The 12,702-nt window shown below is 38.7% G+C and overlaps 1 protein-coding gene across 1 annotated transcript; it reads left to right on the top strand.

Annotated features, from left to right (window-relative positions):
* Positions 1-278: 278 nt before the first annotated feature.
* LOC120075748 (mitogen-activated protein kinase kinase kinase 7-like) lies at positions 279-2,797 on the top strand. Its single transcript, XM_039029396.1, has 2 exons — positions 279-2,273; positions 2,652-2,797. The coding sequence occupies exons 1-2, from the start codon at positions 380-382 to the stop codon at positions 2,795-2,797; spliced, it is 2,040 nt and encodes a 679-aa protein (XP_038885324.1). The 5' UTR covers positions 279-379.
* The last annotated feature ends 9,905 nt before the right edge of the window (positions 2,798-12,702 follow it).

The raw sequence follows: 12,702 nt of genomic DNA, 5'->3' as shown, positions 1-12,702 counted from the left end.
CCCATTTTCCAACCTCAATCTTCCACTTTCCTCCATTTCTTCTTTCTTCATTTTCCGCCATTCCTCCAATAACCCATTTCTGTTCCTTTCTCAACTCCGTTTCAACAAAATTTCCCACCATTTTCCTTCTCTCACGTGAAAATCCTTTCCCCTCCTTCACTGGATTCATGGGTCGCCGCTAAAACTTCAAGGTGGTTTTTTTTTCCTGCTTCATTCCGTTCTAATTCTGAGGCCCTACGGAAGAATCCTGGTTTTTAATCGATCGCGTTGCTGTCATGTTGATCGTTCAATTCCCTCACTCTCTTGATCTGAGATTGATCGAGACGATCGATTACTCCTGAAAAAATCTCAATCGGTATATGAAATTTTGGGTTCTGAAATGGAGCAATTTCGGCAGCTTGGAGAGGCATTGGGAAGTGTAAAAGCCCTCATGCTATTCAAAGATAGCGTTCATTTGAATCAGAGGCAATGCTGTTTGTTGCTCGATTTTTTGAGCTTTGCGTATGATTCAGTAGCTGAGGAGATGAAACAGAATCTTCGATTCGAAGAGAAGCATACTAGATGGAAGGTTTTGGATCAGCCATTAAGAGACTTAAACAGGGTATTCAAAGAAGCAGAATGGTATATCAGGCAGTGTTTGGAAACAAAAGATTGGTGGGCAAAAGCCATTATGCTATATCAGAACACAGATTGTATTGAACTCCATATTCATAATCTGTTGTACAGCATTACGGTTGTCGTCGAAGCCATCGAAACAGCTGGGGAGAATTCTGGTAGTGATCACGATGATATGCTGAAGAAAAGATTAATCAACTCCATCAAATACAGGAGAGAGCACAAGGATTTGAAGATTTTCAAGTGGAAATTTGGGAAACAATACCTTATTACTCAAGATTTCTGTAATCGGATGGACGCGGTTTGGAATGAAGATAGATGGGTTCTACTCAATAAGATCCGGGAGAAGAAATTCACAGCTTCATCCAAGTATGAGCAAAGATTAACGGATCTTCTTCTGAAAAACTTAGATGGGCCAGAATCTTTGAATGGAAAGCTATTGCCAAGTTCAATGCTAGTAGGATCAAGGGATTACCAGGTAAGGAGAAGATTAGGGGGTGGGAGTCAATACAAAGAGATTCTCTGGTTAGGGGAAAGTTTTGCTATGAGACACTTTTTTGGGGAAATTGAATCCTTAATTCCAGAGATATCGATGCTCTTATCTCTTTCTCATCCAAACATCACAAGATTTCTTTGTGGGTTTACTGATGAGGAAAAGAAAGAGTGTTTCTTGATTATGGAACTTATGAGTAGAGATTTATCAAGCTATGTAAAGGAGATTTGTGGCCCTCGTAAGAGAATGCCATTTCCCCTTCCTGTAGCTCTAGATTTGATGCTTCAGATTGCAAGAGGAATGGAATATCTCCACTCAAAGAAAATCTATCATGGGGACCTAAATCCTTGTAACATTCTGGTTAAGCCAAGAGCTTATTCTACAGACGGCTATGTCCATGCCCAGGTCTCAGGGTTTGGCCTGCCTGTCGTCAAGTTTAAGAACTCTTCCAATCAGAATGAATCCCTCCCATTCATATGGTATGCTCCAGAAGTTTTAGAAGAACAGGATCAATCAGGAAGTGCTGAGAGTTCCAAGTATACAGAGAAATCGGATGTGTATAGTTTTGGCATGGTTTGTTTTGAAGTTCTAACTGGGAAAGTCCCTTTTGAGGATAGCCATCTTCAAGGGGACAAAATGAGTCGAAACATTAGAGCAGGAGAAAGGCCACTTTTTCCTCATAGTATGCCAAAATATGTAACGAACTTGACAAAGAGATGTTGGCATACTGACCCAAATCAAAGGCCGAGCTTTCCATCCATTTGTAGGATTCTTCGATATACAAAGCGATTTGTTGCAATGAATCCTGACTACAACAGCCAGACCGATCCTGCTATGCCAACGGTAGATTACTGTGACATTGAGTCAGGTTTGTTGAGGAGGTTGCCATCTTGTGGAATAAGTGAGGCCTCATCAGCAATTACAGATATCCCATTTCAGATGTTTGCTTACAGGATCGTTGAAAAAGAGAAAGCTGGTGCCAACATTAAAGACACCTCAGAATCAGGAAGTGATGCCTCGGCATGTGGGGATGAAACAACATCATCAGTAGATGATCCTTTCCCAACGCTGGTTGAAAAAAAACTACCAGTTTCGCGGGAAGGAACGACCAGGAGGCTTTCATTGACTAAGAACAATTCTGATATTAAACTGAACAAGCTACCAGGTAATTCTCGTTAATGGTCATGTTTACTATGTTCTTGAAATGCCAGTTGTAATTTCGGGTTCAAAAGTTATGAACACTGAAGCTAGAACTAATTGAACACTGCACTTAGAATTAACATACAAATACAACCAAACAACAAGCAGTTGTTTAAGAATGGAGAAAGTAACACCCTCTTAATCTTCAATTGATATTCTCAATTCACCTGCACCAAATATTTAGGCTGGCAATGAACATGTACCTTTATCTCAAACTGTTTTGTAATTTGTGAAGAATATCACTTTAGTATATATGAATATATAAAAACTGAAATTGGTAGTGACAGATGGTTAAAATGCTCTTATGTTCTAAATCTAACTTCATCGTGACTCCATTACAAAGGTACACCAAAAGGACGATTTTCAAGGCCTCCGCAAATTAGTCCTCGTGGGCGTAGTATGCGTATGAATTCCGAAAGCCAGCTTATGGCAATGAGTCCAAAGGTTAGAAGATTGTCTGGCCATGCCTCAGATTCTGAGCTACCCTAAAAAACAAGGAAGAAGTATCGATGTAGCTGACGACCTCAGTGATTAAAAAGGCATAGCTCATAAATGTTCCCTGATGATGGCCTGTATGAACTATGGGCTTCACAGACAAGTTCCGTTTCTTCCTTGATGGGTGGGTGGAAAAGGAAACATAGAGCTATGTTTCGAAGATGAGAATGATCCAACATATTTTGTAACTAGGGATAATCGGTTTTTAGCAAAGAACAGTTAATCAATCAGAAAAAGTGGGGGGGATTGCTAGAGGATTTAGTCACTGCCAAATGGTATATACTTCTTTCAAAGTTTTGCTATCTATCTTAAATTCTAACTGCAACTAATGGATACCTGAATGAAAGCAAAGAAAACACTGTAAGTTGTGAAGAGATTCCCAGCTTGCCCTGCCAAAAGCGAGAGTTCTGCAAAACACAATAGAAGATGATGAAGCTGCTGTTTTCGCCCACAGAAACGGTTTTGGAAATTGGAAGGGGGAGGGGGAGGGGTCAAGGATGCATGAAACAGGAAACAAACAATGTATGAAACTTATAAATTTTTATTAGAACCAGACTTCATATCAGATGTGTATTGCTTTGATACTGATTTTAACATTTGGAATGAGAATTAAACTCAGCATGAAATGTAACACGATTTTGCTATAACGGAGTAGGAGCTCAGTTACATCACAAGGAGATTCTATATCCCAAACTTACTCATGACCATGAAATGGAGCAAATCTAAAAAATAAGCTGCAAAATTATTTTCATGTCAACTTTTCATGTATGAAATATTGACTCGTGGACCTAAGAACCACTGCATAACTCAGCTGCAGAATTCTCCACCAACAACATAACATAGCTTTGACAAAACACATGATTTTAAACACTATGGCCACGGGGCAGAGGAGAACAATTTTTATTAGAGAGAATGTAACTGAAAAATTCTCTAGCACGGATTAGTCATCTATTTGTATTACTCTCGAGCACACTACCCGTCTGAAGGCTCAACCACGAATGAATACTCTAGATATGACTATATTTTGTTCGACCACTGAGGATTTTTACTGATAGACTCTGAGGAACCACCCTAAAAGACCTCATACCATTGGAGATAGTTATACTCCCTTATGAACCTATGACCATCTGTTTATTTAACCGATGTGAGACTTTGATCACATTCCCACCCAACACAATCTTCTTCCAAGTTGTAAGTTCATTTTTCCCAGCTGACAAGATGAACCGGAGAGGTTATTTGGTTGATCCAAGAACAACTTTACAAGTAGAAAAGATCCCTCTAACACGTTTGCATCTACAATGAGTTCCTCGAAAGTAAATGAGAAACACAACCCACAACAAAAGTTTAAAGATGAGTAATATAATTCATCAATTTGCCGATGGACGTCCCTTCCAACCCAAACAACAAATTGAGCAAATTTACAGTCCAAAAAAGCATTTGACGGATCTGGCTTAAAAAACATCGATGACAGTTGAGCTGCTTGCTTATTCAACCCAAGCAGCTGCCTGCTTGTTCAAAGAATTCCAAATTCGGCTTACTTTATCAATAACTCAAATTCTAGAGCTTATCTCAAGAAACTTCCTTCTACAAACTTGTTCAAAAATGTCTCAGGAAGGTTACCTTAAAATTTCGGCTTAAAATTACTTGTCGTTCGTCCTGAATCTTTAATCCTTCATCGATGGCCCGAATTCACCTGAGAACTAACCTTTCACCACTTTTTTCCCTCTCCAGCCTTCTTCTGGCGAGATTTCTTCCAGCAGCCTAGCCTTTGAAACTAGACTCACATAGGTTTCTAATGACACCAAGATCACCCCATTTTCATGGAGGAAATCGTTCAAAGCGGTCTCTTGAATTTCCTTTTTCCTTTTATATTGCCGGCCAAACACTTGCATGAAATCCTATCATGCCACCTCCACATTAAGTGTGTTTAAATCACAGGATTAAGACAGTTGGCCTCCATAATCGGTGATTAGTGCTAATCAGCTTTCCTTGCTCTTAACGCAAGTCTTGCCTTTAGCTAGCTTCCATGCATCTCAATCCTCACGCATGCCAACTTCAACGCATGGCTTAGAGCAACACTTGTGCCTTGGCCTCTTGGCTTCAATCGTCATCGCAACCCCAACCCTTCCATCTTTGCAAGGCTTGGCCAATGCAAGCCCTACTCATCACATGCCAAGCTTGATCATCGCACACACAGCCATTGCCCAAGCCACTGCTTGCTTTAACGCTCGAGGCTTGTCTTGTTGCAACCCCCATCGCATGTTAACCTCTAAGGCCTTGTCAACGCGTGCTACACCTCAATGCATAACCACTGTCAACGTTTCCCTCGCCCGTGTGCGCTAAGTTTAGCGTCTAGCCTTGCGCCAACACCAAATCCACCAACCTACCGTGCGTCTTCTTTTGACAACGCCCAACACTTACTTGCCACATACCTATTAACCTCGCAAGCCTCTTGGTTGCCGCATGCCTTGTCTACACATAGGGTTGCTTGCGCTCAACATAACTCCCTTAGCGTGCACAACTCCAATGCCTAGCTCCCCCTCACTTGGCCATACTTGGCTCCCTCAAGAGCTCACCTAACCTCAAAAGGTAAGGCCAACGCATACGAGCTCACCTCCATCGCCCATTATAAGGCTAACGCACAGGTTACACTTTACCAACACTTAGCCAAAATTTTCTTTGCTAAAATCACTCTTCATCACCCGAGAGTCAAACTTGTAACTTAAACATTTTCCTCCTTTTTTTCTCCTTATTCTTCACCCATTTCCCTAAAATTAAATATTAATCCAACTTATCATACAAATCTCATTAATGAACATATATAAGTAGGGAAATTAGGGTTCAGAGTTTACATTTTACCTCCCTCAAGTCGTTCTCATATCCCCTACATCTCTCATTCTTTTCTGCAATGATCGGTAGAGCATACTGGGATAACTCTGTAAATCTCCATTCATACTCCGTGATCGTCATTGATCCTTGAACTAATGAGATTTGTATGATAAGTTGGATTAATGTTTAATTGTAGGGAAATGGGTGAAGAATAAGGAGAAAAAAAGGGGGAAAATGCTTAAGTTACAAGTTTGACTCTCGGGTGATGAAGAGTGATTTTAGCAAAGAAAATTTTGGCTAAGTGTTGGTAAAGTGTAGCCTATGCGTTAACTTTGTGATGGGTGATGGAGGTGAGCTCGTATGCGTTGGCCTTACCTTTTGAGGTTAGGTGAGCTCTTGAGGAAGCCAAGTGTGGCCGAGTGAGGGGGAGCTAGGCGCTGGAGTTGTGCACACCAAGGGAGTTATGTTGAGCATAAGAAACCCTATGCGTGGACAAGGCATGCGACAACCAAGTGGCTTGCGAGGTTAGTAGGCATGCAACAAGTAAGTGCTGGGCGTTGTCAAAAGAAGACACATGGTAAGTTGGTGGCTTTGGCGTTGGCGCAAGGCTAGGCACTGAACTTAGCGCACGCGGGCAAGGGAAGCATTGACAGTGGCTGTATGTTGAGGTGTAGTGCGCGTTGACAAGGCCTTAGAGGTTAGCATGCGATGGGGGCTGCGACAAGACAAACCATGCGACAACCAAGTGGTTTGCGAGGTTAGTAGGCATGCGGCAAGTAAGTGCTGGACGTTGTCAAAAGACACAAGGTAAGTTGGTGGCTTTGGTGTTGGCGCAAGGCTAGGCGCTGAACTTAGCGCACGTGGGCGAGGGAAGCGTAGACAGTGGCTGTACGTTCAGGTGTAGTGCGCGTTGACAAGTCCTTAGAGGTTAACGATGGAGGCTGCGACAAGACAAGCCTCGAGCGTTAAAGCAAGCAGTGGCTTGGGCGATGGATGGGTGTGCGATGATCAAGCTTAGCATGCGATGAGTAGGGCTTGCATTAGTCAGGCCTTGCAAAGTTGAAAGGGCTGGAGTTGCGATGATGATTGAAGCCAAGAGGNAGTCAGGCCTTGCAAAGTTGAAAGGGCTGGAGTTGCGATGATGATTGAAGCCAAGAGGCTAAGGCCCAAGTGTTGCTCTAAGCCATGCATTGAAGTTGGCATGCGTGAGGGTTGAGGTGCGTGGAAGATAGATAAAGGCAAGACTTGCGTTAAGAGCAGGGAAGCTAATTAGCACTAATCATCGATTATGGAGGCCAACTGTTCTAATCCTATGAGTTAAGCACACTTAAGGTGGAGGTGGCATGATAGGATTTCATGCAGGTGTTTGGCTGGCAATATAAAAGGGAAAAGGAACTTCAAGAGACCCTTTTGAATGATTGCCTCCATGCAAATGGGGTGATCTTGGTGTTTTTGGAAAGCTCTGTGAGTCTAGTTTCAGAGTCTGGCTTCTAGAAGAAAGTCTCACCGGAAGAAGGTCGGAGAGGGAGAAAAGTGGCGAAAGGTTAGTTATCAGGTGAATCCGAGTCATCGATGAAAGATTAAAACTTCAGGATGAATCACAAAGAATTTTAAGCCGAAATTTTAAGGTAAGCTTCCTGAGACATTTTTGAACAAGTTTGCAGAAGGAAGTTTCTTGAGATAAGCTCTATAATTTGAGTTATTGATAAAGAAATTCGAATATGAAATTCTTTGAACAAGTAGGCAACTGTTTGGGTTGAATAAGCAAGCAGCTCAAACTAGGCGCGCGGGCAGAGGCAAGGCTGAGTGCCACTATGCGTTAAACCTTATATGTCAGGCTGAGAAGACCTGCATTGAGGACTTGGATGCATAGGTGATGGTATGCGATCATATGCGACTGGAAGAAACATTTAGAGCGTGCAATGGTGCATAGTAGGATGTGTTGATCAAGTGGGTTGGCCACATAACAAAGACCTAAAACCTCAAAGAAATTACTAAGTGTTGGACACATAGCAAGGTATGCGTTGGTTTGGTAATGTTTTAGGGAAGGCTAAAAGCAAGCTTAATTTAAAGGATTAGTCTCAAAGGGAGACCATTGCTAGTAGCTAAACGTATGTTGTTGTGTCCACAAGATTGATATCATTGAAGGAAGCATATCAACCTTTAAGGAGTAGCCTAAGGCCGTGAGTGATGATGTTTGACTTACAATGTTTTTAGAAACCATGTTTCCTTTAAGTTTATTCTCATGCTAAGCATTTACAAGTAGTTTCAAGCAACCTATCTTTTATGAAAGCATGATTAACCATATTAAAGTGAAGCATATTTTCCATGCAAAGTTTGATGAATAACGCATGCTATTCCTTTTAAAGATAGTTTCCCATCATGTTTTAGTTAACTTGATTTCAAATGATTAAAGCATGCGATGATGTTATGCTTAAAGCCTTGGTGTTGGAACTAAATGCTTTATGATTTAAGTAAATATGCTTCAGTAAGAGGTTTAGGCTTGATTTGTTATAAGAGGGATACTGAAGGACTTAGAGAAGGTAACCTAGTGAAAGTACCTAAGGTATGACGATACTCAGTTATAACCATGTGCACGTAGGTAGTATGACGTTGAGGGATCGAGCAAAAGGGTTCTCTCTCGACTAAGGTTTGACGTTGAGGGTCAGAGCCAAAGGTTCGCTCTTAACTAAGGATCAGATTAGCTATGTTTGCAGATATGCTATGTTCGAAAACTTTACTTGAAAGTTGCTTGGAAAGTTTTATATTTCAGTATGAAATTTTACATAAAGTTTAAAGCATGAGAACTTATTTTATTAAGTCACTCATTGGGCTAGTAGCTCACCCCATTTTAATTGTTTTTCTATCCCCAGGTAGCAGTCATCTCCCTAGAAAGTAACTCTACTGCTGCTCTGCCACTTAAAGTCAAGGACTTTAGAAACTAATCAATTAGGTGTTTGGTTGTAAATATTTGTGGATATGTTTTGCTGCATTTAGAGACTATGATGTGAGTTGGGACTCATAAGATTTGGTGTTGTATATTCTGTATATGGGTTATGAATGAAGTCTTGGCCTTACCTGTTGGTTGCAGTATGCTTGAATTTTATATATTGTTATTAGGTGCATAACACAGGAGTTAGGTTAAGAGTAGGTAGTAAATGTTAACTAAAGTTAGTAACTACTGCCGTTACAACTTCTTCCAGGTTAAGAGAGTAATCTGGGAGAGGGTGTGACAAGTTGAGCGGAAGCATGTGAACACACGTGCCAAGGTAATTCAATTTGAAAAACTCGAAAAAATAGAGAAATTATAGGAACCAGATAAATATAAATTACAACATGCTTTTAAGGAAAAAAAGATGAGAATAACTAACCCTTGAAGATTTTTCTTCTTGTAATTTCTCTCCTCGAAACAGAACAACACGAATGCAAGATCTCCCTCAAACTGGAGAACGTCTCTCAGGAACAAACAAGTTACGAACAGGGGACACTATCACTTGGTTTCCTTGCTATTCTCAAGATAAAACTAAGAATATGTGGACTTCTTAATTTGGTAGGGAGAGATTTGTGTGAGAGAGGTTTGAGGAAGAAGATGAAAAAACACAGAGAAAACCTTCTCTTTGCTTGTTTGTGACCTATGCGTTGGAAAAAAAAATATTAATAAAAAATAAATCTTCCCCTTTTCTTTTATGTGAAAGTGAGTTGCTTGAAGAGGGAATTAAAACTCCCCTCCACCAACTCACAATAACTCCCAATGGGAGTTATTATTTTAATTTTAAATAATATACATTAAATCAAAATTTAATATATAAATAAATAAATAATAATTAATTAGCAACTAATTAATCAATAAATTAAACATCATATATTTAATTTAATTTGAATCATATTTAAATAATATCCTCTCAGTTAACCTATAGTTTTAATATGAATCTCATTCATAACATGTAGTTTTAATATGAATCTTATTCATATAATTAATATTTGAATCTTATTCAAATACTTATCTCTCACATACTATAAAATATAATTTTGAATCTTATTCAAAATTAACTTTATGTTATAATGTATCTATATATATTATACTAATTTTATCTTATACAATTAATTCCCTTATTTAGTTTGAACAATTCAAATTAATCCAAAATTAATTGATTCTTGTTTTATCCTTAGTGAGCTAGCAAATTGACCTTATAGATCTATAGATTTGAAGCTCTAATGATACGAGATTAATCAATTAAACTCTTTAATTAAATTAATTGACATTCATTAATTACTGGTTCATTAATTGTAGGTCACTCCATTAAAGACCCATAGCTGCATTCTTCACATTGTAGATATATTTATGTGTCCATGGATATAACCAATCAAAGTCGACCCTTCACAAATCGCTCGTAGCTACAACTGGGTCAAATTACCATTTTATCCCCGTAGTATCTAACTTCTTAAGTACCACTGATCCCTTTAATGAACAAACAGTTTATAGTTCAGTTATAAACTAATCCCTATCGAGCTAGTGAGAGAGTGAGGCCTCAATGTTCAAGACCTGGAATAAGCTCTTAAAGGAGCAATTCATCTACTTATCCTAAAGACTGGAGAGTGAATTCCATCTTGTGAAGTTATGTTCTCAACTCCTTACTTGGACAAATCCCCAAAATGGTAGACTCATTGAGTCGGTGAATCTGACCATTCTCATCCATGAAGATCAAAAGATTGCCCTCATAGACAGAAATTTATAACTCACTAAGGATTATAATCGAGTCAGCTATGGTCATCTTATGAAATATTAATCTCTTCAATTAATGATATTATACAGAGTGATTAATCATTCTGCAGTCTGGTCTTATACAAACTCTTTGTATAGGATATCTCCACTCACATGTCTCCATATGAACGATTAGGAACAAACCGTTGGTAACACTTTCAACTCTTATAACAATTACAATGTGGGTCGTATCTGTAGATAGGATAAGGCACCCAACCTTATCCGTATACTACAAACCATTTAGGTTATTACTTGAACATGATCTACTTGTATGTCTACCACATACAGTTCGAGTTCCATAAAATAACCTTGGATCTTTCTTTAATGAATAATTGCATATACAAAATAACCAACTACTATTTCAAATAACATATTAACTACGAGACTTTAGGGCATACATCCCAACACAACCATCTTACACTAGCCTCCTTAAAATATATAGATATTCTCCTACTAATTGAAATTTATGATTCCTCTAATTGTGATTCAGCAAACTGATACTTGTTATCACAAAGTTTATTCAACAGATAACTGAGAGTGTCTTCTTCTAGTTTATATCCTACTATACACATTGAGCCTATGACTAATAAAGAATCATCTAATTTACCTATTTGAATGAGACTCTGAACCAACTTAACGAAAGTTTGCTTTTAAGGCTTGAGATTGCTCTTCAAAATAGTTATCATGTAACAACCTGAAGCTTTCATAAAAATTGACTAAGTGTCCGAACTATGATTTAAAAGAAGTAAGTACTTAGGAATTTCTAAGTGTCAAGAGCATGTGGTTGAACTTAGGAATTGAGTATGCATTGGACTAGAAGAGAAAAAGGAGACGAATATTGGTTAAGTATTGGGAGGAAAAGGTGAGAAGGCAAAAGTTAGAAGTATTGTAGGTTGAAGTCATAATTTTGGCTAAGTATGTAAATTATGCTATAGTATAGTAAAGAATGGAGAATTTTGGTTAAGTGTTAGAAGAGAGATTCAACTCATAGCATATTTGAGAAAGTTAATTTTATAGCATAAACTCATAGCATAGTTAAAGAAGTTCAGTTTATAGCATAGTTGAGTAAAAACACTAGATGCACCTTGTAGACGCATGCTAGGGCAAGAGAGACAATCTTGGACGCATAGTGGAAGTTTTTGCTAAGTGTTGGATGCGTAGAGGGTATTTTGGACGCATAGAAGACCTCCAAGCAACCCTAATTGAACAAATGAACGCATGCGAAGGGGAAGAAGACATCTTAGAAACTATGCTACGAGAATGAGAAGCTATGCTATGAGAATGAGAAGAGGACCATGCTATGAGGAATAAGTATAAAAATCATGCTACGAGAAGGAGACAAAAATAAAGAAATAAGGAAATTTGAGGAAGTTGAACGCATGGAATGGAAACCATGTGTCCAAAGTGGCCAAGTGGGGAATTAAGTTGGTGACATAGAGAGAACCATGCGTCTAGATGAAGACCATGTGTTGGGATTAGCATTTCTTGGAGAACAAGGTTGAGCTGGCAATAAGGTGCAGTACGTGGCTTAATCGAGTGAAGTTTTGGTTAAGTCCATGTAGAAGGTGGATGCCTAAGGAGCAAAGTAGAACATGCAAAGTGTTGGTACCTCAGGTAGAGCCATGCATTGGGCTTGTATGGTGGGGACACTTAAGATTTTCATGCAAGTAGAAGGTGTCCACATATGGAACAAAGAAAGATCATGCGAGTGTAGGATCGGTATTACAACCTAGAAGGGATGAATATGGTTTAATCAAACTAATTAAAACTTTTTAATAATGTGGGCCCAATTAAACAAACCAACAAACATTTCACTAACAAATAATTTAAACAATAAATTCATGCAAATAAATTCAACTCAAAATAGCCAAGTAATTAAAATTAACACTTTTAGGTACCCAATTTGATTTTAATAAAAAGATTGGTATGAGATTTGTAAAGATCAATTCAAGTAACCTAAATAAACATTGCAAAAAAAATATAACAAAAAATTAATTGCAAAATCAAAGTAGGAGAGGGATAGAGAAATTAACAATTTGACACAACCGGCCTACATCCACTTCCCAAGCTCCTCTTGGGTATGTCACTACGAACTTGACTCTTTCCACAACTTAGAGTCGAACCGCTACAACGTTCTTTTTTTGGGTGCAAGAACAAACCCAATTCTTTCCACAGTTTAGGATCAAATTGTTGGATCGATATGGCAACCCTAGAGGGGGGGTGAATAGGGTTTAATTAAACTTTTTTTTCTAAATTAACCCAATTAAACTAATTAATACACTTTTTATAAATAATAAGAAAAATTCAA

This window comes from Benincasa hispida, chromosome 1 (assembly GCF_009727055.1).
Source record: "Benincasa hispida cultivar B227 chromosome 1, ASM972705v1, whole genome shotgun sequence".
In the NCBI taxonomy this organism is placed as follows: Eukaryota; Viridiplantae; Streptophyta; class Magnoliopsida; order Cucurbitales; family Cucurbitaceae; genus Benincasa; species Benincasa hispida.
Note: the sequence above shows the minus strand (reverse complement) of the source record. Positions and strands in the feature narration are given on the sequence as shown.